The sequence below is a fragment of the Astatotilapia calliptera genome, chromosome 2, assembly GCF_900246225.1.
Source record: "Astatotilapia calliptera chromosome 2, fAstCal1.2, whole genome shotgun sequence".
NCBI lineage: Eukaryota > Metazoa > Chordata > Actinopteri > Cichliformes > Cichlidae > Astatotilapia > Astatotilapia calliptera.
The window spans coordinates 16,789,672-16,814,516 of record NC_039303.1 but is presented as its reverse complement, the minus strand read 5'-3'; the positions used below and the strand labels follow the sequence as shown (position 1 = coordinate 16,814,516).

The 24,845-nt window shown below is 40.2% G+C and overlaps 1 protein-coding gene and 1 non-coding gene across 2 annotated transcripts; both read left to right on the top strand.

Moving 5' to 3' along the window:
* The first annotated feature begins 3,529 nt into the window (after positions 1-3,529).
* Positions 3,530-24,628, top strand: hspa9 (heat shock protein 9). The gene is made up of 16 exons (XM_026185620.1): positions 3,530-3,846; positions 4,595-4,653; positions 4,932-5,019; positions 5,565-5,746; positions 6,191-6,315; positions 6,398-6,471; positions 17,178-17,284; positions 17,433-17,595; positions 17,673-17,765; positions 18,194-18,403; positions 21,541-21,768; positions 21,846-22,068; positions 22,409-22,503; positions 22,884-22,976; positions 23,074-23,214; positions 23,546-24,628. Exons 1-16 carry the CDS (start codon positions 3,766-3,768, stop codon positions 23,615-23,617), a joined length of 2,034 nt encoding a protein of 677 aa, XP_026041405.1. The 5' UTR covers positions 3,530-3,765; the 3' UTR covers positions 23,618-24,628.
* On the top strand, positions 17,917-18,120 carry LOC113009624 (small nucleolar RNA SNORA74). Its single transcript, XR_003270217.1, has one exon. It is a non-coding gene; the product is annotated as a small nucleolar RNA SNORA74 (small nucleolar RNA).
* Positions 24,629-24,845: the final 217 nt, after the last annotated feature.

The following is a 24,845-nucleotide window of genomic DNA, read 5'->3' as shown; positions in this document are numbered from 1 at the left end:
CCGACCAGTCTGTACAGTCAAAGTAGCCCTGCGGGGCTAAAGAGGCATCATCACTCCAAACCTTTATGCGGTGTTTCCTCACTTTCTCTCTTCTCAGTACAGTCTTGTAAACTGGCAGAAGATGCACCGTGTTGTGATCCGAGGATCCGAGAGCGGGGCCAGCCACAGATGTATACGCACCTTTTATGGAGCCATAACATAAATCCAGAGTCTTATTGAAGCGAGTGGGACAGTGCACATACTGATAAAAACTGCTCAGTGTTTTCTTCAAGTCGCAGCGATTAAAGTCCCCAAGAACAATATTAGGGGCTTCAGGACAGAGAGATTGTAGAGAGTGGATAGCATTGGAGATGGTGTCAGTCGCATTCTTAGGATTCGCTTTGGGGTGGATGTAAACGACGGTGACGTTGATCTGTGGGAATTCCCTCGGCAGATAAAACGGCCTCAAAGACACAGAGAGGAGCTCAATGTCAGGCAGACACACTTGTCTGCGAACGGTCACGTTTTTACACCATTTCTGATTTATATACAAACACACCCCTCCTCCTTGCGATTTCTGGGTAGCTCCGGGGTCTCGATCCAAACGTATGGGAACCCCGAAGCCATTTAATTCCAGAGAACAATCAGAGTCAGAATCCTTGAGCCAAGTCTCTGTGAATGCCATTAGACATGCATCCCTGTAGTCACGTAAATGTGCAACATTCAAATGCAGTTCATCTAATTTACTCCTCAGAGACTGCACATTAGCCAGGATTATTGATGGTAAAGGAATACGGTTGTACCGTATTTGCTTCCGCAATCGCTGACGTAGGCCTCCCTTCTTACCCCGCTTCCTTGCTTTGACTCTGTTAAAAACAAAAGTGCCCCTTTGATTACTGGATAATCCAGAGCTGGAAAACACTGGAGGGTGAAAAGAGTCCAAAGACGGGCCTGTCCACCGAAGATCCAGAAGAAACTCCCGTGAGTATGTAATTGTGTGGGAGTAGCACTGACTCCAAACAACCGTCAGGATTGCCAATAAAACCAAGCGAAATAAAAAACCCATCTTCAACAAAAGAAGTTCCACAAAGCACAAGCCGATGCTGTAGGATTTCCTCAGGCAAAAAAAAGAAAGAAAAATAAGATAAAATAAAAGAATAAAAAATAAGTTAAGACACTGACACTAACAGACAGAGACAACCTGCTGGTCGCCGCAAGAGCAGCGCCACTGTTTTATGTTTAAAGTACTTTTGTTAAAGGGGGAGATGTTGTGAAATCTGTTTATGTTGTCCTAGTAAGGCTACCATGGGGGCAGCCACTAGAGGTCACTAGAATACTGGTTTGTATATGTGTTTTCCAGAAATTGATGTAGCCACGTACACTGCTGCTACAATTCAATAAAAAGCGGTTCGTGCTTGAGAACCCTGCGTCTTATTGCCTCCGATCATGACATATGGAGAATAGAAGGGGGCTGTCCACAGCTGCTCCCTTCCTGACTACCCGTCCGTCTAAGGACACCTTGTGACGTAGGTAGGTAGTGTCCTTATGAGCATCCTTCCCCTGAATTTGGACACAGCCTTTTATTCCTCTACTCTCTAGAGAAGAGTGAACTCCACCTCACTAGGTCCTCTAACTAGTGATGGGCAGATGAAGCTTCATGAAGCACTGAAGCTTTTCATCCAATTGGTTCACCCCAGCGCAAAGCTTCTTGAAGCTTCATTTGCTCTAGTAGGACATCTACTGGACGTAAAAATATTAGTTGGCATGAATTTGAAGAGTGTGGCATTTTGCACACAGCCTGTAAATGTCAACAACAAAAGGAGTGTGTAAAACATGTATATTGTAGTGATAGCAGTATACTGTGTATATTTATACTGGCAGTATGGAAAATTATCATTTGGAAATGCTTAAAATGGAAATGATCATTTACTGTGAGGTGAGGTGTGGTTGGGGTGCGGACAGTGGTTGTGCTTTTGTAACGTTCAGGTATGGACAGCTACACACTGAGGCTTTGAGCCACAGTCCTGCCCACATTTTATTCTGTAAAAACTAAATTTTCACTGCTTTTATGACCTTTTTAGTGGGGAGAACATAGCTAGGATTTAATGATTTAACAAATCTTTTAAATTCTTTGTCCTCCACAATGCTAAATGGCTGGGAGTCCTCAATCACCATGCTAACCAGGTCTTCATCTATTTGAGATTGTTCTCCTGAGGAAAGACAATAAAAACAAAGCACAAATATCACACACGTAACTTATAACAGTCGTATAATATTGTTATATCATTTAGTAACATTACTGCATGCTATATTATCATGGCATTTGATGGCTCACCTGGTCTTGCTCCACAATCAGTGTTCCCCTTATTCTCATGCAAAGCTCTGTAGTGCCTAAGCATGGATGAGGCGTTGTTGTTATATCCCAGCTCCCTGGCACATAGCAAACACTTCACCTTGTACAAAAGTAACGACAGCTTAACATAAATTGTATTGCACCATCAGTATTATGAAAATACATCTTCTGTAGAAATTTACATACCTTGTTGGGAGGAAAAAAAACAATGTTCCCACACAGGGGAGGACATCCTCCTCTTCTTAGGTGGCTCCATTCTCTCCTGACTTTCTCTCCTCACTCTCATAAACCTCCAAACTCTCTCCAAATTGTCTCCAAAGTCTCACTAACCGCAACTCTCCATCAAACACCCACATTTTGAATGAAGTCTGAGGGGTTTATATCGCTGTCATAGCTCGCGGCAAAGTTCGAACCACTTCATGAACCAGTCACGTGGTACAGCCGGGCAGCGAGGCTTCGGACGTCATCATTTTCAGCTCCTCCCATAAATAAAGCAAGCCTCGATACGCGCGTCGCGGAAACGCCCCCTCCATTACTCGACACAAGCTTTGAAGGCTCCACAAAGAGTCCTGTCTGACCTCATCTGTTAACCTGTCTGTCACAAGATGGGGATCAGAGCCGATCACTGATGTAACCTCGCCCCGGCCTTGAGCCTGTTACTCCTACCACACAGCTCAGTACCACTCTAGCTGTTCTCGTCCCACCTAACACCAAACTCACATACTTCTCTGCCACTCCTGACTTCCTCACACAGTGCGACACTTATTACCCTATCACATTGTTGGCAAATGTGTGTATGGATACATATCTAAATGCTGCTCGTGTCATATCGGCGAATAAACTAACAGAGCAGTGAGAATAGCTAAATTACAGCTGATAAATTCTTCCAGCATCCGTGATGTAACACACGTGAAACTCTTCAATACCCCACGTTACATCATGACCTTCACAGGCCCACTAAATGCGTCTGCCCTACCCGTGCCAAAACCGCGAACATCCAAAAACCACCGGTATATATTTGATCTTTATATCAGACAGCTTTATTCTTTAATTAATGTCAGTTTTTCCAATTGATTTGCATATTCGATTTTAAACTGTTGTTTTAGGCATTTTACTATCGATGAAAAAAAAACAGGCAGTCATTGTAGAGCCCATTTTTGGGGTCCTTGAGCGGTGCATGGTGCAACATGTGTTGGATAATTCGAGAAGAAGCTTCGCAGGTCTTTTGCCGTTGCAGTCCAGAGGCGAGCAGTCTTGTCGCAGCTGAGCTCTATGCGGTTTTCTGAGGAGACGCTGCGTTAAAGTCTGAAGAGGCTCGGAAAGCTGAAATATTTTAGCATTCCTTCGCTGCCGAACTATCTGAAGAGTGTGCTTTTACTTAAAAGCTGTAGTTTAAAATCGAAGTTAGCAAGCCTGTTAGCTGAGTTGTGAAAATGTTGAGCGTCGCCCGAAGCGTTTCAAGGACTCTTCCCACGAAGAGTAATATCAGAAGCGTTTCGTCCTTGATTAAAAAGGTAAATGTCAAACAGTTAAGTAGATGCATTACGATGTGGCCATTAGCTTCCTAGCTTTAGATGCTAACAGCGTAAGCTTGAGGACAGCATATTTAGTCGTGGTTAGATCATTACTGTGTCACTAACAATGAGCACAGTCCAGCAGACACTGTAATAAATGTGTGTCACGAGAAGAGATGTGCAATAACAACATAGTATTGAGCCGCCGCTCTAGCATTCGATGTGCTGGTGTGTTTCATATCTGTGGGGCTAAGCTAATGCGTGCTAGCTCACTTCATTTGATACCGGACCTACTTGGCAGCTGTTTTTCAAAGTGCGGTCATTAGAGAAGCAAGTACTACTTGCTTCGTCATCTACTGAAATATTTTACTTTGGTGTGTGAGTTTTAATGTTCGTTTTGAGCTAGTTCCAAGGCTGTAGCAGAGCTGTGGGTCTGTGATCTTCGGTGAGGCGTCCCCTCCTCCAGCACGCTGCTCCACAGTTTAAGTAACACATTTAGAGCTCGATCTTCTACAGGCTTCGCTTAGCTGGATCCCACTATTAAGAATGGTTTCTTGTCACATGTGCTTGTTTGTGACTCCGATAATGTTATCTATGCTTTGGTTCTTCCAATTTTCATCCTGTTTTATTTTTTTTAAATATACTTGGATCTTTCCTTTTGAGGTTCAAAATGTCGAATTTTGTGAGTTCATCGCAAATATTTTGTCTGAGTTAACAGCTGTGTAACTGCGTTGTTCTGTATTATCAGGCATGCTGGACCGGCTTCCAACCAGATGCTCTTAGAGCCCTCTCCAGGAGAGACTATGCGTGAGTATCAACATTAAAGTGCCTGCGTTATATGAACGTGCACTAACAGCATGACGTTGGTGCTGGTTTAGCAATTTTTGTTTGTCGTTTAGAGGTAAAACTATACATTCACTTCCTAATGGCTGTGATTCATATTCACAATTTAAAATACTTTTTTGTCACCAAACAGAATGCCATATTCTGTATTGGTATTTCTAAATAGAAGTCTGAGAAATTTGGATCTTTTGGTGTAAACATGAGGTCTGCTGAGTTTGTCACTATCATTGTATGTGCTGCAGGTCTGAAGCCGTCAAAGGTGCAGTCATTGGGATTGACCTGGGAACCACAAACTCATGTGTTGCAGTCATGGAGGGCAAACAGGCCAAGGTGATGCTTTAGATGATTCACATGTTTGTTTGTTTGTTTAATCCCCTATCTTTAATCTAGCAGTATCTATGGAAATGGAACCCATCCTGAGTGCTGATACTAGAGAACTTCTAAGCGGGTAAACTAAATGTTGTGTTAATTAACTTAATGGAAGTTTGTTACTGTATGTGTAAGTAAACCAGAACAGGAAAAAAAATCAGACTGGCCAAATAGATGGGATCGTAGACACTGATGCAGCATTACTCAAAAGCCTCACTGCCCCAGGATATGATTAATAACAAAAGTTAAACATCACATCAGTGCATCCCTGGTAAAGAAATGGGTAACTTTGTGTAAACAGAATCCAAAGTTGTTTTTTTTTTCTCTGTAGTTTTTCTACCGTTTTGAGAAAAAAAACTGAAAAATGTTAACACTCATTAATTGAGGTTTTTGGTTCTTGGTCTTTTTTTTTCTCTTCTACCTCCAACTTTAAAAACTGGGGTTGATTGATGAATCTGATGAAACAATGATTCCTCCAATCTAAATGTTTTCTTATTTATGTTCAGGTGCTGGAGAACGCAGAGGGAGCGAGGACAACTCCTTCAGTCATTGCTTTCACAGCAGATGGTGAGCGTCTGGTGGGCATGCCTGCTAAACGCCAGGCTGTTACCAACCCTCAGAACACATTGTATGCTACCAAAAGACTGATTGGACGGCGCTTTGAAGACCCAGAGGTCCAGAAAGATCTGTGAGTTCATTTCTGGCCTTTAAAAAGATTCCGGGGTGGCTGTAGCTCAGGAGGTAGAGCAGGTCACCTACTGATCGGAAGGTTGGAGATTTGATCCCAGGCTCCTCCAGTCTGCATGCAAAGTATCCTTGGGCAAGATACTAACACCAAGTTGCTCTCCGATGCATCCATCGGAGTATGAATGTGTGTGAGTGTAGTTAGGAAGCACTCAGTATAGAGGTAGTGCTTGTGAGAATGGGTGTGACTGGGTGAATGTGGCGTGTTGTATAGAGCGCTTTGAGTACTCCGGGAGAGTAGAAAAGCGCTATATAAGAATCGGTCCATTTACCATTCTCAGTTATTGCATTTAAATCTCAAATCCGAGGTTTATTTTTTTAAATGTTGGATATAATGAAAGAAATAAACTTAGCTGGGTAAAAAAAACTACCTTTTTTCCATCAACAGGAAGAATGTTCCCTACAAAATTGTGCGTGCATCAAATGGTGATGCTTGGGTTGAGGCTCATGGCAAAATGTACTCCCCTAGCCAGGCAGGAGCCTTTGTTCTTATGAAGATGAAAGAGACTGCAGGTATAGTTGTGCAGACAGTCAAAAGATAATTTAAATGTTTTGCACATGTGAGCATTAGTTTTGCTTCATATTCATGTTGTAGAGAGCTACCTGGGAAGCACGGTGAAGAATGCTGTGGTCACTGTTCCAGCCTACTTCAATGACTCTCAGAGACAGGTATGCACACACAGGCTTTCTATTGAAGGAAACGTTGCTAAACGTTTTCGCACGAGCACCAAGATATGAATGTTTAAAAGCAGATGTCAGGCCTCCACCAGGGTCTTTTAAGAAAAGCTCAGCTTTTGAGAAGTGAATTATTGTTTTCCTGCTGTGACACTGAGAAGATTCAGAGGTTACTAACTGTAGCAGACTGTATCATGTTTCCACTAGAGTGGAGCAACTTGCAATACATTCAACTGCTTTAAAGACATTTTACTTAAATCTATTTAAACCTCCAAAAACATGTTTAACTGATGCATACATAAAGTATAGTTTTAAATTCAGTTAGAATGTGATTTATAAATTGTATTGTCCCTATGATACTGATATTTTATCCCCTTCACAGATTTGTATTATGCACTATGCCTTCATTGTTTAACTGATGCTATTTTTGGAACATAAAAATGATTCAGACATCCAGACAGGAGAGCACCGAATCACTGTTAACCCAATTCACACAGGATAGAATAATTTGGCCAAGTTCATGTTCAAATCGCCAACCTGATTTATAATCAATATATATATTTTAAGGTATAGTGTAATTAAGTGTGCCTATGCCAAGAGGCACACTTATTACTATTCATTGGATTTATTGTGTGGATGCCCTCAAGGGCATCCACACTATTGAGATCCTGTTTCTCTTTATTCTTTATTCCACTATTTGTGTGGATGCTTTAAGCATCCACACTATTGAGTTCCTGTTTCTCTTTCTTCTTTATTATTATTATTCCGGGTGTTTCCGTACACTTTTAGCCGTAGAACTACTTCCACAATTTTCAGCCGATTTTCACCGTTCAAATTTTAAACTATTCTGCTATTTTTGCTCTTTCCGGCTATGACTTTTGCTATTTTTTGCTATTATACTTTTTAAAATATTCCACTTTTTTCCTTTAATTTGTCCCATTGAAATGAATGGGAAACTTCTGCAATTCTGCTAAAATTTGCTTGTTTTTGAAACTTAACTACTTCCTCATATTTTCACGTAGAACAACCATTCAAACTTTAAAATGTTCTCAAATTATTGGGCTATTCAGGTATGATTCAGCTTTTTCAAATCTTTTACTGTTTTACTTTTATGCCTCTTAAAGTTTTGAGTTGCAAAATTGTGATTTTTCACAAAATACATGCGTTGTTATGGTTGCTATGCTCTTGGCTTCCAGTGTGCCACTGAAGCTTTTGCAGTCTTCTCTTCATGTCCGAACAACTGTTTGCTACTTGCTCAATTTTCACTCAACTTCCACAAATTATACATCAAAACGTAGGTATTTTTGCTGGCTTTCAGAAAATGTCACCATCATTGTTGTGGGGTTTATAGAATTTTGGCAAATCTCCTCAGACCAACACAAGGTCAGAAAACTCTCCATATAAAGTCAATGGAGAGTTTGTTCAAAATCACCGCTGCATTTCTGTAATGAGAGGCATATTCGAATCGTCATATCTCCTTAACGAAGCAAAGTTAAGACATGAGGCTTGTCCCGGTATATCTTCAGACACTCCTGATGCTCACAATTCAAGAATTTTTTTTCCTCACCTATTACCGTTCTGAGATGAGTTAGACTTGTTTGAGGGTAGGAAATTTGTCCCTTGCTCAGATTTCATCAGATTTCAAATTCTGGAAATTAGGCACTTTTTTTCTCTCATCATATCTTTCTGATGGATTTCCACAGAGCCCTGAAAAATTCCATGACTGTTCACCAAAGGCTGCTGTTTCTTACGGTGAAAGAATGATTTTGATGCTCCATATAGATTTAGAGTTACCAAAGGTTGTTTGAGAGCAAGTCAAGGCAGTTTTTGCTTCGCCTCTACTCGGTTACAGTGTATTACAAGTCATATATCTTTAATAATTTATATTTTATCTCTGAATTATGAAGACCTGAAGATTCCCCCCTCTCTTCTGAACAAAACGATGTCTGAATGACCGTTCTAGCCTCTACGGTTAGGAAATTATGGCCATTTGTTCGAGGGGAATCCTGAATGTCAGAAATACACTGAAGAAAACTCACACCTCTCTCTGTGTCTGTAAGGGCTGACTACAGCAGGTGCAGCTAATTTAACTGACCTACATATACCAAGCCCAGACTCTCAACAGCTCCTGTTCCTTTTACTCTCTGTGTATGTGTGTCTGTGTATCAATATTTCTCCTATGTTTAAGTATTACTCCTCAATCATAGTATTTCTGCTAAAGCAAAGTACTTCTACTACATCTTAGTACTTCTACTACATCTTAGTACTTCTGCTAAATCATAGTACTTCTGCTAAATCATAGTACTTCTGCTAAATCATGGTTTTGGGGCCAAATCATAATATTTCTGTTATTTTATAATATATGTGCTGAATATATTATATGTGCCAAATCATAGTATTTATCCCAAATTATAGTATTTATGCCAAATTACAGTATTTCTGCTAAAAAGAAGAAATGGTCCTTTTTAGCAGGAATTTCTGCCAAAAGATGGTATTGATGTTAAAACATAGTATTTCTGCTAAATCAGAGTATTCCTGCCAAATCATAGTATTTGTACTAAATGATAGTACTTGTGCCAAATCATAGTATTTGTGACAAAGCATCGTATTTGTATGGAGTCATAGTATTTCTTCTAAATCATAGTATTTCAATCAAATCTCATTAGTTGTTGTTAAAACGCAGTATTATTGCCAAATCATAGTATTTGTACCCAATCATAGTATTTCTGCTAAATCATAGCATTTGTGCCAAATCATGGTATTTGTGCAAAAACATAGTATGTCTGCAAAACCATAGTATATCTCTTATGTTATAGTATTACTACTAAGGCATAGTATTTCTGCCAAATCATAGTATTTGTACTAAATCATAGTACTTGTGCCAAATCATAGTATTTGTTGCACATCATAGTATTGGAACCAAAACATAGTATTTGTCCCAAAGCATCGTATTTGTATGGAGTAATAGTATTTCAATCAAAAGTAGTTGTGTTAAAACGCAGTATTATTGCCAAATCATAGTATTTCTGCCAAATCATAGTATTTGTACCCAATCCTAGTATTTTTGCCATGTCGTATTTGTGCCGAATCATGGTATTTTTGCCAAATCGTGGTATTTGTGCCCAATTAATAATTCTGTTATGTTATAGTATTACTACTAAGTCGTAGAATATCTGTTATGTTATAATGCATCTGCGGAATATAGTATGTGTGCCAAATCATAGTATTTATACCAAATCACAGTATTGCTGCTAAAACATAGTATTTCTGCCATATTGTGGTATTTGTGCAAGAATATTGAACTGTTATGTTATAGTACTAATGTTACTACTAAGTCATAGTATTTCTGCGTTGTTATAGTATTTGTGCTAAAACGTAGTATCTCTGCCAAGTCATAGAATTACTGCAATTTCATAGTTTTTTTTTTCTAGGAAATCTGTTATGTTATAGTATTACTACTCAGTCATAGTATTTCTGCCAAATCATAGTATTTGTGTGAATTTGTATACTGTAATATCACTGTATTATGTAGTGGCTAAGTAGGGGCTGTTAACTAAGTGCATCAGTGTAAATAGGTCATCACTTGTGTTGGAGTGCCCTCTTGTGGCGCCTTTTGGGTAGTGCCTTAGTAAACGTGAACCCTGTAAAAAGTGGCATCAGACTGATTTGTAGTGGAGGAATTTGTTGCCAGTTTTCTTAATCTTTAATCTGTATGCATATTGTAATGCATACCCTGTTCTTAATCATAGAAACCACACCATATCACCTCTCCACATCCTCCTACTTGTATGCCATACCTCCCTGTACCATCCATCTGACCGCAATAAACTCCACCTGTGGCAATCTAATCCCTGGGTGTCAGCCTCTCCTTCTGACCGAGGATAGTTACTATTGCAGCACCACCCAGCATTAAACTGACGTACACCATTCTGTACAATAGTATTTGTGCTAAAAAGTAGTATTTCTGCCAAATCATAGTATTACTGCTATTTCATACTATTTAAGCGAAATTACAGTGTTTCTGCAAAAACATAGTATTTCTGCTAAATCATAGTATTTCTGTAATCTTATAGTACTTGTACTCAATTATAGTATTTGTGACAAAGTGTAGTATTTGTACCAAAACATAGTATTACTGGTAAATCATAGTATTTGAGCCAAATCATAGTATTTGTGCCAAAGCATAGTATTTCTTCCAAATCATAGTATAACTGCATAATAAAGGTTCTTGAGCCACATCAGTGTTTGTGCCAAATCTTAGTATTTCTTCTAAATCCTTGTAATTCTGCTCAATGATAGAATTTCTGCTATGCTGTAGTACTTTTTTTTCCTGGATTGTAGTACTTCTGCTAAGTCAAAGTATTTCATGTAAATCATAGTATTTCTACCAAGTCCCAGTGTTTCTGCTAAATCATAAATAATGTTTTACCACAAATTGTATGATTTGGGGGCGAGAGGCAGGGTACACCCTGGACAGGTTGCCAGTCTGTCGGGGATAGGCTCCAACGCCCCCCACGACCCTGAAAAGGGTAAGCGGATGGATGGATGTATGATTTGGCTCAAATACTATGATTTGGCAGAATTTTCTGTGTTCCAGCACAAATGCTATGATTTGGCAGGAAAAAAATATTATTTAGTATTTCTGCTAAAACTTAGTATTTATACTATGTTTAAACTTTAAAAATTCTGCTATTTCTGCTGATGTGTGTTATGACTTTTGACCATTTAAATGAATGGAACACATTATCAATGTGGTCACTGATTTTGCATGCTGGGCTGAGCTGTGTTTTAGCTCAGTGAGATAAGCATCCGTTCTCAGACTGGGAGGCCTGGGTTCAAATCCAGCTTATGGCAACATTTCTTTCAGCTAACAGTTAAACTTTTTTTTTAACTCTTTTCAACACAAATTTCATCTTTTTAACCCCTTTTCAGCACAAATCCAAACTTTTTCAGCTCTTTTTAGCAAAAACCTCTTTTCAGTAGAATTCTGCTCATTCAACTCTTTTCAGCAGCAATTCTGATAGAAATCTTTTAAGCAAAATTTTCAGTTTTTTCTGCTGTTTTCAGAAAAAAACTCTTTTCAGCAGAAATTCTGCTCTTTCACCTCTTTTCAGCAGAATTTTCACTTTCTTTTTTTTTTTTTTTTTTTTTTCTCCCCATCCATCCATCCATTCGCTTCCGCTTATCCTTTTCAGGGTCGCGGGGGGCGCTGGAGCCTATCCCAGCTGTCATAGGGCGAGAGGCAGGGTACACCCTGGACAGGTCGCCATTCTGTCGCAGGGCTAACACACAGGGACAGACAACCATTCACTCGCACATTCACACCTAGTGACAATTTGGATTAATCAATTAACCTATCCCCACAAGCTGCATGTCTTTGGACGGTGGGAGGAAGCCGGAGTACCCGGAGAGAACCCACGCAAACACGGGGAGAACATGCAAACTCCACACAGAAAGACCCCGGCCTGATGGTGGAATTGAACTCAGGACCTTCTTGCTGTGCGGCAACAGTGCTAGCCACCGTGCTGCTTTTTTTTTTTTTTTTTTTTTTTTTGGCCCAAATTCTGCTTACTCACCTCTTCTGAAAAATTTTCAGCCTTTCCACCTCTTATCAGCACAATTCTCAGCAGCTTCTGCTCATTTCAGCACAATTGTCAATCTCTCCACCTCTTCTTTGTGAGAAAGAGGTTGGCTCAGTGAGCTAAATAGCTGCCCTTAGACCAGGATGGCCAGGTTCGAATCCTGCTCAGGGCAGCATTTTTTTTTTTTTTCCAACTTTCAATTTTTTCAGCTTTTTTCAACAAACATCTTCAGCGTTAAGGCATCCACACAGCATTTTTGCAGGAAATGCAAATTTTTCTAGTTATTCTGGTTGCTCCTGTACGTTTTTCGCCACTTAACTACTCCCACAATTTTTGTCCGATTTTTACCATTCAAATTTTAAACTATTCAGCTATTTCTGCTAACGATTGCTATGACTTTTGGTATTTTCTGTTATTATACTTTTAAAAATATTACACTTTTTTCCTTTAATTTGTCCCATTGAAACGAATGGGAAACTTCCACAATTCTGCTAAAACTTGCTTGTTGTTGAAACTTAACTACTTCCTCATACTTTCACCTAGAAACTCCATGCAAACTTTAAAATGTTCTCTGATTATTGGGCTATTCCTGTGTGATTCAGCTTTTTCAGATCTGTTACCGTTTTCATTTAATGCCTCTTTAAGTTTCAGTTGCAGCTTTGTGATTTTTTTTTTTCTTTTTTTTTTTTCAGAAAATACACGCGTTGCTATGGTTGCTATGCAATTAACTCAGAGTGAGTGCTGGTCTGATCTGAATTTTCTCTTCATGTCTGAACAACTTCTTGCTACTCGCTCAATTTCCACTCACCCCCCACAAATTATACATCAAAATGTAGGTATTTTTGCTGGCTTTAAGACAGTGTCACTATAATTATTGTGCGAGTTACGGTTTTTTCACAATTTGCCTCGAAGTGACACAAGGTCTCAAAACTCCCCATTCAAAGTCTATGGGGAGGTTGTGAAACTCAGAGCTGAAATACTGAAACTGAAGGCATTTTCAAATCGTCATATCTACTTAACGAAGCGAAGTTAAGACATGAGGCTTGTGCCAATTCATCTTCAGACACTGCTGACACTCGCGGTCGAAGCAGTTTTTACAGTCATCTTACCATTGAGCCATAAATTACGTTTGTTTGAGGGGTGGAAATCTGTCCTCCTCTCATTTTTCAAACTCCAAAAATGAAGCCGTTTCTTCTCTTGTCATATCTCCGCGACGGAGGTACAAAGATCTATGTAAATCGCAGTCAAAGTTCACCAAAGTCCGCTGATTCACCCAGTGTAAGAATGCTTCTATCCCACCTAGTTTTTGAGTTACACGACGTTTTGTAACTCCAAAAAACTGAGTTTTTTTTCGCCTCTCACCGCGATCTAATTCTGACTGCTCATCACCCTGTTTTCCAGGCGCCCGCTCTCTTTGCCAGTGGCGCGATTGGTAAGGAAACGGCTCTTCAGACCAAAGTTCATGGGTTCAGTTCCACCTTGGCCCACATGTTTGTTTATGTTTGTTTGTTTGTTTGTTTTTCACTACAAATTCATATTGATAATTTATTACAATTCGGCAACGTTTTATGATTTTTGGCAGCCTCTTCTGCTGTTTTCATTAGAATTGTAAGCTTTTTCACCTTTTTTCAGTTACGTGAGAACCAGTTTGGCTCAATGAGTAGCTGAAAAATATCAGCCTCTTCTGCTGTTTTAGCAGGATTTCAGAGTTCAGCTTTTTCACTTGTTTTAAGCACAAATTTCAGTTTCTTTACCTCATTTCAGAACAAAATTCTTCCTCTTCCCCTCTTTTCTGCTAATTTGAGCTTCTGCTCCACAGTGCACATTTTCCCTCTCATCATATCTTTGTTTGTGACCAGAACTCATTTGGCTCAGAGGGTTGAGCAGCTGCCGTGAGACCCGGTGGCAGAGGTTCGAATCCTGCCTGTGACAGTTGCTACACATGTTCCCTGCTTGCATGCGCTCTGCTTTCTTGACACTCCCCAGTGTATCATTACACATACAGCCATCTTCAGCAAGCACCTCTGCTTCCACACCTCTTTTCAGCAGATAATTCTGCTTTTTCAGCTTTTTTTTTCAGCAGACATCTTCAGCGTTAAGGCATCCACACAGCATTTTCGCAGGAAATGCAAATTTTTTTTCTAGTTATTCTTCAAGTTGCCACTTTCTTTGCCGCTTAACTACTCCGTCAGTTTTCAGCCGATTTTCTCAGTTCAAACTCTAAACTGTTCTGCTCTTTCTGCTAATTCCTGCTATGACTTTTGGTACTTATAACTATTATACTTTTTAAAATATTACACTTTTTTCCTTTAATTTGTCCCATTGAAATGAATGGGAAACTTCCACAATTCTGCTAAAACTTGCTTGTTGTTGAAACTTAACTACTTCCTCATACTTTCACCTAGAAACTCCATTCAAACTTTAAAATGTTCTCAGATCATTGGGCTATTCCTGTGTGATTCAGCTTTTTTATTTTTTATTTTTATTTTTATTTTTTTTAAATATCTTTTACCATTTTAATTAAATCCTTTAAGTTTTCAGTTGCAGCTTTGTGATTTTTGAGAAAATACATGCGTTGTTATGGTTGCTATGCAATTAACTCAGAGTGAGCACTTGTTCAGACATGAAGAGAAAACTGAAAAAGGACAACTTCTTGCTACTCACTCAATTTTCACTCAACCTCCACAAATTATACATCAAAACGTAGGTATTTTTACTGGCTTTCAGAAAATGTCACTATCACTGTTGTGGAAGTTACAGATTTTTATCAAATCGCCTCAGAGCAACACAATGTTTGAAATATGAATGTCTCCATAGAAAGTGAATGGGGACTTTGTTCAAAATCACCGCTGGAACTCTCTGAGAGGCATTTTCAAATCATCATATCTCTTTAACAAAGCAAAGTTAAGACATGAGGCTTGTGCCAATTCATCTTCAGACCCTGCTGACACTCACGGTCGACGCAGTTTTTACAGTCATCTTACCGTTGAGCCATAAATTAGCTTCAACAAAGGGCAGCTAGCCACCGGTGTATTTACATGCGGGAAAAAGACACATGCGAGGTGGCTAACGCGGAGCTCAAACAGATGGCAGCCATGGATCAGGGAAATTGAAGGCAGGAGAAGCAGGTTAACTGAATTTCAGGTAAGAAGTTATGAACTGCACTCTATTTGGGTCGGATATAAACAGAGTTTAGGTGTAGTTTATTTTCGTTGTGTTAACTTTTTACAATCAGTTACAATAAGTCGTACTGCGTGCTAGCTGGCATGACGCAGTTTCTATACAGCTGTGTGCGCGCTAAGTTACTGATGAATTGAATTGAATTTTATTTTATTCATAAGGGTTAGTTCGTAGAGTTGCAAACCGTTCCGTACAAACTGAATCGTCCCGCATTCAGAGAAAATATTACGCGTTTCGTATTGAGCTGAAAAGGAACACAGTTTGTCCCGTACTTCAGGTAGAACGGAAGAAGACACAAAGCTGGATTTATTCTGTCGTTACGCAGCCTCCCCTGTCATTCTCTCGCCTGTTGCAACTTCAATCATGAAACTGATCAATGATCGGCTTTTCTCTCTTGTTTATCGCGCTAAACAACAGCAGCACGTTTAAGCTTGATCAGCTGTTGTTAAATTCATTTGATTTTAATTTCTAGTATCAGCTGATGTTTGCTGGAGCCACAGCTGTAAAAACGGCTGGTCCAAACCAGGAGATGTCCTTACTGAATCATCAGAGCTGAACTGGTGATGGAGAAACGGGTTTACCTTTTAGGTGACATGAATGAGTTGAAGGGAAGTCATGAACTGTTTCTGACAGACAAATAACACCAATATCCTTTTTTGTGTAGCTGACAACTGGTAACTGTGCAGGGGCGGATCTAGCAAAGCTTTTGCCAGGGAGCCAGGTAGGGCATTAACAGGGAAAGGGGGACACAAAGATATACTTTTCTTTCTTACTCTCATATAAAATATTTAGCTTTTATTAAATAGTTATTTGAATCTTATAACCAAAGTTTGTATAATAATACACAAGATTGGCTGTAGATCATTGTTAATCATTCAGAACACTGTAAAAATAACAAAAAACAAAAAGTGAATGCAAAAGTGCATAAATATTTATTTTACGTGTTTGATGTGTGTGGCAGGGCGTGGTATGCAGTGCCGCTGCAGGGGAGGTGGACCCACGGGCGTAAAGTCTGTGATCTCTCGGCTGTTTTTTGGGTGTGTGTTGGGCTGTGAGATGAAAAGCTACAGCCGGCTGTGTGGGTACACCAACCATGTGAAAAAAGTGGTCCATAACGTAATGCTTCCTGTAAAATAGTCAGATGTCTATTCATATTAATGTACAGAATTCACCTGCTTACTGCTACTACTGCACATTCACTCAGTGTGTGTGTGTGTGTGTGTGTGTGTGTGTGTGTATATGTATATACACAAATATATGTGTGTGCTTCCTCTACACCCCCCCCCCTCAATTTTTTTGCACATGTCGAGGAGCGTGTCAGGCTACATTTCACTGTGTGTTATACTTGTATAACTTTGCATGTGACAAATAAAGAACCTTGAACTTAAACTTCAAAGCGTGTTTATGCAAACATTGTCGGGTCTGCCGTGGTACAATGGGACTGCTCATGAACCTCTGTGCACAGCGTCTGCAAATCGGGGCTGTACGAAGTCACCTCATCTTTACACAAAACTGTAAGCTGTCATCTGTGAGGCGCGAGTGGTGTTTGTTTTTTACCATAGTTCATGGTGGAGAATGGCTGCTCTGCTGAGTTTTGCTCTCTGTAGCCGTATGAATGGCAAACTACACTGATTAGCAGCGGCATAGGCACACTTAAAATTTCTTCTGAAATTTTCACTTTCTAGTTCATCATATACTTTCTTTTTATACTTTCTTTATTTTTCCACCCCCCCCCCCCCCTTTTTTTTTTTTTTTTTTTTTTTTTAAAACTGTTCGAAGTTTTTGATAAGACTAATCTACCTCAGTCTCAGAGCAGTTAAGGTGATATGTAGATGTCGGATAATTAGTTTCTGTGTCCTTGTTGCTGCTTTGGAATGCACTTGATGATTGAAGTAACGATTCATCTTCGATACTTGTGTCAACTTGTTTCTTTGACAGGCCACCAAAGATGCTGGGCAGATCGCTGGTCTGAGCGTCCTGCGTGTGATTAACGAGCCAACTGCTGCTGCTCTGGCCTATGGCCTGGACAAGACCCAAGATAAGATGTGTGTAGATGACAAAAAACCACCTGATGTTTACTGCTATGCTTAGGAGTATCAGTACTTGCTAAGAAAGATGATAGATGATCCTGTACATAGAAGAATACAACTACTCGCTCTGTTGTTGTGTTAACCTCTATGAATGTGTTTCCAGTATTGCTGTGTATGATCTAGGTGGAGGTACGTTTGACATCTCAATCCTGGAGATCCAGAAGGGAGTTTTTGAGGTGAAGTCCACAAATGGTGACACCTTCCTTGGAGGAGAGGACTTTGATCAGCACCTCCTCAGACACATTGTCAAGGAGTTCAAGAGAGAGGTGGGTATTCTAACAGTCTTTAAGCCTTGATCTATTTGTGAAGTTTTGCGTTTTCAACCTGCGCTGTTTCTTTTCAGTCCGGTGTAGACCTGACGAAGGACAACATGGCTCTTCAGAGAGTCAGAGAGGCTGCGGAGAAGGCAAAGTGTGAGCTGTCCTCTTCACTGCAGGTACTCCTAGCTTTTATCCTCATGGGAAGCTAATGAGTTTGTGTAGTTGTATAAAAAGGTGACACTGAATGGCTGATGTATCACAGATGCTTTAGGGTGTTTTGATTTTGGTTGTACTGCTTGTCATCACATGTCTCAGTGCATGTTGTGTGCCAGCTCTCAGTCAGCTGTCCAGATAATCTGTGTCTGGCTCAGTGTTACAGTGCTGGTAGACGAAGCTCCTGTTTTTTTTGCTTCAGTGCAGCAGGTTCTGTTTTAGAATCCGCTGCTGCTGTGCTGCTACAGGACTTGGCCCAGTGAGAGTGGACTGTCCTGATTCTGACCGCAGGCCAGGCCTAGTACAGGGTCACACAAAATGAACCACAGTGCTGAGTTAAAAGCATTTTGTAACTGTTTAAATACTCAGTGATTGTCCTTCTGTTTTACAGACTGACATCAACCTCCCCTACCTGACTATGGATGCCTCCGGTCCCAAACATCTTAACATGAAGCTAACCCGTGCTCAGTTTGAAGGTATTGTTGCTGACCTTATCCGCCGCACCGTGTCTCCTTGCCAGAAGGCCATGCAGGATGCTGAAGTGTCCAAGGGAGACATCGGAGAGGTGCTGCTGGTGGGAGGCATGACACGCATGCCCAAGGTACACAAGACAGATGTTTAAAACCACCAAAGTGCATGAAATAACTCAGGGTGCACATACTTTATACTTGTGGGACTAGATGGAGTAAACGAGTAAGTTCTGCAGCTTCCATACTGTTAACTATTCGCAACGAATAGTTAACAGTAGACAAAGTGGTACACACCACAAATGTGTGGTCTGGTTTGGGGACATAATGACATTTACAGTGGCTTGCAAAAGTATTCGGCCCCCTTGAACCTTTCCATATTTTGTCACATTACAGCCTCAAACATCAATCAATTTTATTAGAATTCCACATGAAAGACCAATACAAAGTGATGTACACGTGAGAAGTGGAACAAAAATCATACATGATTCCAAACATTTTTTTACAAATAAATAACTGAAAAGTGGGGTGTGCATAATTATTCAGCCCCCTGAGTCAATACTTTGTAGAACCACCTTTTGCTTCAATTACAGCTGCCAGTCTTTTAGGGTATGTTTCTACCAGCTTTACACATCTAGAGACTGAAATCCTTGCCCATTCTTCTTTGCAAAACAGCTCCAGCTCAGTCAGATTAGATGGACAGTGTTTGTGAACAGCAGTTTTTGAGATCTTGCCACAGATTCTCAATTGGATTTAGATGTGGACTTTGACTGGGCCATTCTAACACATGGATATGGTTTTTTTTTTTTTTTTTTTTTTTTTTAAACCATTCCATTGTTGCCCTGGCTTTATGTTTAGGGTTGTTGTCCTGCTGGAAGGTGAACGTCCACCCCAGTCTCAAGTCTTTTGCAGACTCCAAGAGGTTTTCTTCCAAGATTGCCCTGTATTTGGCTCCATCCATCTTCCCATCAACTCTGACCAGCTTCCCTGTCCCTGCTGAAGAGAAGCACCCCCAGAGGATGATGCTGCCACCACCATATTTGACAGTGGGATGGTTTGTTCAGAGTGATGTGCAGTGTTAGTTTTCCGCCACACATAGCATTTTACATTTTGGACAGAAAGTTCCATTTTGGTCTCATCTGACCAGAGCAGCTTCTTCCACATGTTTGCCGTGTCCCCCACATGGCTTGTCGCAAACTGCAAAGTGGACTTCTTATGGTTTTCTGTTAACAATGGCTTTCTTCTTGCCACTCTTCCATAAAGGCCAACTTTGTGCAGTGCACGACTAATAGTTGTCCTATGGACAGATTCCCCCACCTGAGCTGTAGATCTCTGCAGCTCGTCCAGAGTCACCATGGGCCTCTTGGCTGCATTTCTGATCAGCGATCTCCTTGTTCGGCCTGTGAGTTTAGGTGGACGGCCTTGTCTTGGTAGGTTTACAGTTGTGCCATACTCCTTCCATTTCTTAATGATCGCTTGAACAGTGCTCCATGGGATGTTCAAGGCTTGGGAAATCTTTTTGTAACCTAAGCCTGTTTTAAATTTCTTAATAACTTTATCCCTGACCTGTCTGGTGTGTTCTTTGGACTTCATGGTGTTGTTGCTCCCAATATTCTCTTAGACAACCTCTGAGGCCGTCAAAGAGCAGCTGTATTTGTACTAGGGCTGCCACAAACGATTATTTTGATAGTTGACTAGTCACCGATTATTTTTGCGATTAGTCGACTAATCAGATCATGCATCCATTGGAGTAAAACGTACATCTTATTGCACCAGCATGCATCTACTCTTATGTAACTATCATTAGCTTACAGCTTTAAGTGTTTAAGGTATGTGCTAACTAAAAATAAAGACAAGGTGATAGTTTATTAAATTTTAATGAAATTTGCAGATTGTTTCGGTGAAGTTTAAACTCCTTGCTATCTAAAATATAACAGGACACCGGAGTATATTCTCGAGCATTTCACACTTCTGATAATCAGTTGTCTTCTTGACGTTTATTCAGCTGTGTAAAAACTAAAACTTCAATCTCAGCCAAACCGATTTACTCAGGAACAAATAAAATACTAAAAAAAAGCAAAACAATAACATTTTGAAGTTATCGAAGTGACTTATATATGTTTTACCTGAGTAGCGAAAGACGGCAGTGGGTTTGAAAACGATTTGCCGGGAGTCCGGTGTTCTCACGGGCTCTAGTGAGCCTTGCCCCCGACTAGCTATCGAGCTAGTGGGTAACAGACGTCTCCGAAAACGTCAGAACGCCTTTGAAAATATGTGGTGTCTTGATAAACTGAGCAGATATTTGAGGTTTATACAGCTACATTCTCACCTGAAAATATGTTAAACGTTTATTTTGTGACCCAGAAAGAATAATAAGAGTAATATTAAAACTAACTAGCTGCCGCCATTGTTGTAAACTGAACTGAGCTGCGCTATGAATTCTGGGACACAGCTTCTTCTTCGGGTTTAACGGCAGCTGGCATCTATGTACATGCAGTGCTGCAATCTTTTGTTTCAGTCTGTTATTACACTCTTAAATCCTACTACTTATTCCTGCGTCTTTTGTGATCTTACAAAGCTTCGAACGACGCGTCGACTATTAAATCAGTCATCGACGATTTTGATAGTCGACGTAATCGTGACTAGTCGACTAATTGTGGCAGCCCTAATTTGTACTGACATTAGATTACACATAGGTACACTCTATTTAGTCATTAGCACTCATCAGGCAATGTCTATGGGCAACTGACTGCACTCAGACCAAAGGGGGCTGAATAATTACACACACACACCACTTTTCAGTTATTTATTTGTAAAAAATGTTTGGAATCATGTATGATTTTTGTTCCACTTCTCAAGTGTACACCACTTTGTGTTGGTCTTTCACGTGGAATTCCAATAAAATTGATTCATGTTTGAGGCTGTAATGTGACAAAATGTGGAAAAGTTCAAGGGCGCCGAATACTTTTGCAAACCACTGTATACATTGCAAACAGGTGTATTTTTTTCGTAGTTGAGCTAACATGCAGTGCACTTTAGTTTTCGGCAGCTTGACAGTTGAATTGTTGGCTCATTACTGGCTCATTAACTTTGACGTGATCTCTATCTGCACAACCCTAGTGCACAGACAATAAGAAGAACATAGATTTGTACAGTGCTTTTACAAAAGAGTAAAACAATGTTTTCTGCATTTTGAATATGATTTTTATAATGCTGATTTTAATGCATGCATAACTCGTAATTAACACCCCCCACCACATCCGCACTGCAGGTTCAGCAGACAGTCCAGGATCTGTTTGGCCGAGCCCCCAGCAAGTCTGTGAACCCTGATGAAGCTGTCGCTATTGGGGCAGCCATCCAGGGTGGCGTTCTGGCTGGCGATGTAACCGATGTGCTGCTTTTGGATGTGACTCCACTGTCGCTGGGTATCGAGACTCTGGGTGGTGTCTTTACCAAACTCATCAATAGGAACACCACAATTCCCACCAAGAAGAGCCAGGTATTTAAAGCAGGACTGCAGTCCCACAGTCTCAGTGAAGCCCCATGTGATCTACAGTGTCACATGTTCCCCTCCAGGTGTTCTCCACAGCAGCTGATGGACAGACTCAGGTGGAGATCAAAGTGTGCCAGGGTGAGAGAGAGATGGCGACAGACAACAAGTTGCTGGGTCAGTTTACTCTGGTAGGAATCCCTCCAGCCCCTCGTGGAGTCCCTCAGATCGAGGTCACATTCGACATCGACGCCAACGGCATCGTCCATGTGTCGGCCAAGGACAAAGGCACAGGCCGCGAGCAGCAGAGTCAGTGCACACAGTAAACCAGTCTGAAAGCTGAGAACTTTGTTTTTTTTCCCACTTCGTGTGTTAGCAAGTCAAGCTAAAAGACATTTCAAACTGCTGAAAATAATCTGCATTTTTAGATAAATGTTAACACTTAACTTGGTTGACTTTTACAGTTGTTGTTAAGACAGACTAGATAGGGAGGTTAATATTTATGCATGTTGCTGTAATCACTTGGCCCTTACTCAGTCTTGTTTCAGACAACTGTTTTTTGTTTTTTTCCCTGCATTACGACTCTGTTTGAATTGGTATCTGTAAAAGTCAAAGTGCACATATAAATATCTCATTTCCTCCTTTACAGTTGTGATCCAGTCATCAGGAGGTCTCAGTAAAGATGACATTGAGAATATGATCAAGAATGCTGAGAAGTATGCAGAGGAGGACCGGAGGAGGAAGGTAACAGTCAAACTGTAAAGACAAAAGTCGGGGGTGAAATCTCACCGTCTTGATTGATGGGCACTTTATTGTCATCATAACTCAGTGCAACACAGAAAATGTTCATCTTAAAACACAGAAATCAGTTCACACTTATTTATACAAGGCTCATTCCTAATGGGTCATCTCAAGACACTTTATGTTGAACAGACTTGAAACTAGCTGCAAACAAAGGACTCAATGCCGTTTCACCCACAGTTACATCTGTTCAGTTGGTTTACAGGCATTTCCACATTGGCTTTTTAGGCCTAGAAGTTGCACGTCTTACACACAGATGATGGTTCACCACTGTGTTGTCTGTGGTTTTAGTATCTGGTAAATACTGAGTTGTCTTGCTGCAGGACCGTGTGGAAGCTGTCAACATGGCTGAGGGCATCATCCATGACACAGAATCCAAGATGGAAGAGTTTAAAGACCAGCTCCCTGCTGATGAGGTAATGCTCTAAACTTTGTTGTAATTTACTGAGATTAAATTAATGTTTTGTGCTTGATTTTTGTCTTATTTTTTCCCCCCTATTTTTGTGAAATCAGTGCACCAAGCTGAAGGAGGAGATTTCAAAGGTCAGGAATCTGTTGACCAATAAGGACTCTGAGACAGGCGAGAACATCAAGCAGGCCGCAACCAACTTGCAGCAGGCATCACTCAAACTGTTTGAAATGGCCTACAAGAAGGTAGGCCTTGAAACTGTGTATATCAGTGTGTGCTGTACTGTAAAAGTCTTGACCAGACCCTCATTTTATTACATTTTGCTTCCAAGAATCTTTTGAATCAGAAAAATGCTAACTGTAAAAGAAATAAGAATATTTTTGTACAAACAAGTTGACTACCAAAGAGCTATTTGCTGAAAACGAGGCATATCTTAGAATGTGCAATTTCCATAAAAATTAGGGAAAACTAGAGGTGAACAAACCCAAAAGAAGTAAAAGGTCACACAGATTAAAGCGGTTTTGTAGAATTCTGCTCAGTGTTTGTGAAAGTCTTTAATTCCTTTTGTTCCTGCAGATGGCAGCAGAGCGGGATAGCAGCAGCAGTTCCAGTTCTTCAGAAGGAGAGAAGAAAGAAGGCCAACAGTAGATCTTATTAGTACTTGGCTGTCATGAGATGACCATGACAGCAGAGGACTGTTGGGCTTGTGTGGTGGACTAGGCGGAAGGATGATCGCCAGAGTCATTCTTGCATAACACAACATTCTACTGTGTTTTGGCAGTAAAATAGAAAAGATAAATGTCAGTGTATGTTCCTCCATGTCCCATGATATCCTATTTCTAATTTAACTGTCTGGAACAAAAAGTTGTTTATTTTTACAAAGATGTTAATTTCCATTCTGAGGTAGTGAAACATTTTCTTGTTGAAGATATCACATTTCTTTTGTTCAGTTTCGGAAAGCGGGATGCTCGTTCATAGCACTTATTTGTACCGGTTCACTCTGAGAGGTGTGGTACAGAGGATGTACAACTGCAGAGTGCTGAATAAGAAAAGTCTCCTTTTGGTGTACTCTATTAACATCTCGGAGGCTGCCAGTCCCCCTCTCTGTTATCCTGAGTGCACTCCATTGACTTGCATTCATTTAGTCTCTTGTAAGAACTGGTTTGTGATCATGTGGTCACATTTTCTGGCATCACGCCAATTCCTTAAACAGTAAATTCAAAGTATGTCTGTGAGATGAGAATTTTAAGAATATAATAAGTATGTGAGAAACTCCCTTTTGGCTCTTAAAAATGCACTTCTTTGGTCACCTTAAACCGAGCATGGGTTGAACTCAACACAACACATGATGGGACAGCTAACTAGATGACATCATGGTTCACTTCTGACAGACAACAGGAGAAAGAAGAGTCATGCATGAGGAGTGTGGAGCAACTGTGTCATTCATTGACGGCCAGAAACTACTCTGTGTACAGTGACTTGCTGTGTTGAGCACTCTACTTTAAAAAGAAGCATGAAGTAGTGTATTGAATTGAAAGTTCTGTTTATTGTGAGAGTATGGGATGGGTGATTATATTAATGAAGTGAAAACTGAGAATCATAGTAACTTGCCTTTTTTCTTTTTTTTTCTTTTTTTTTTAAATAAAAAAATATGAAATATGTGAGTGTTGTGGGGGTTTTTTTTTCTTTTCTTCATGTGTTTTATTCTTTCTAGTATTTGAAAAACTTCCTGATTTTATTTTCTTGCGCATTTGTGATACTTGCTTGTTTCAGATAATGAAACTTTAATATTGGACAAAGACGGTGTGAGCAAAGAAATCAGTTTTTGAAAAAACCGTGCCATTAAGGGAGAAAAGAGAGCCAGGTAGGCTTGGTT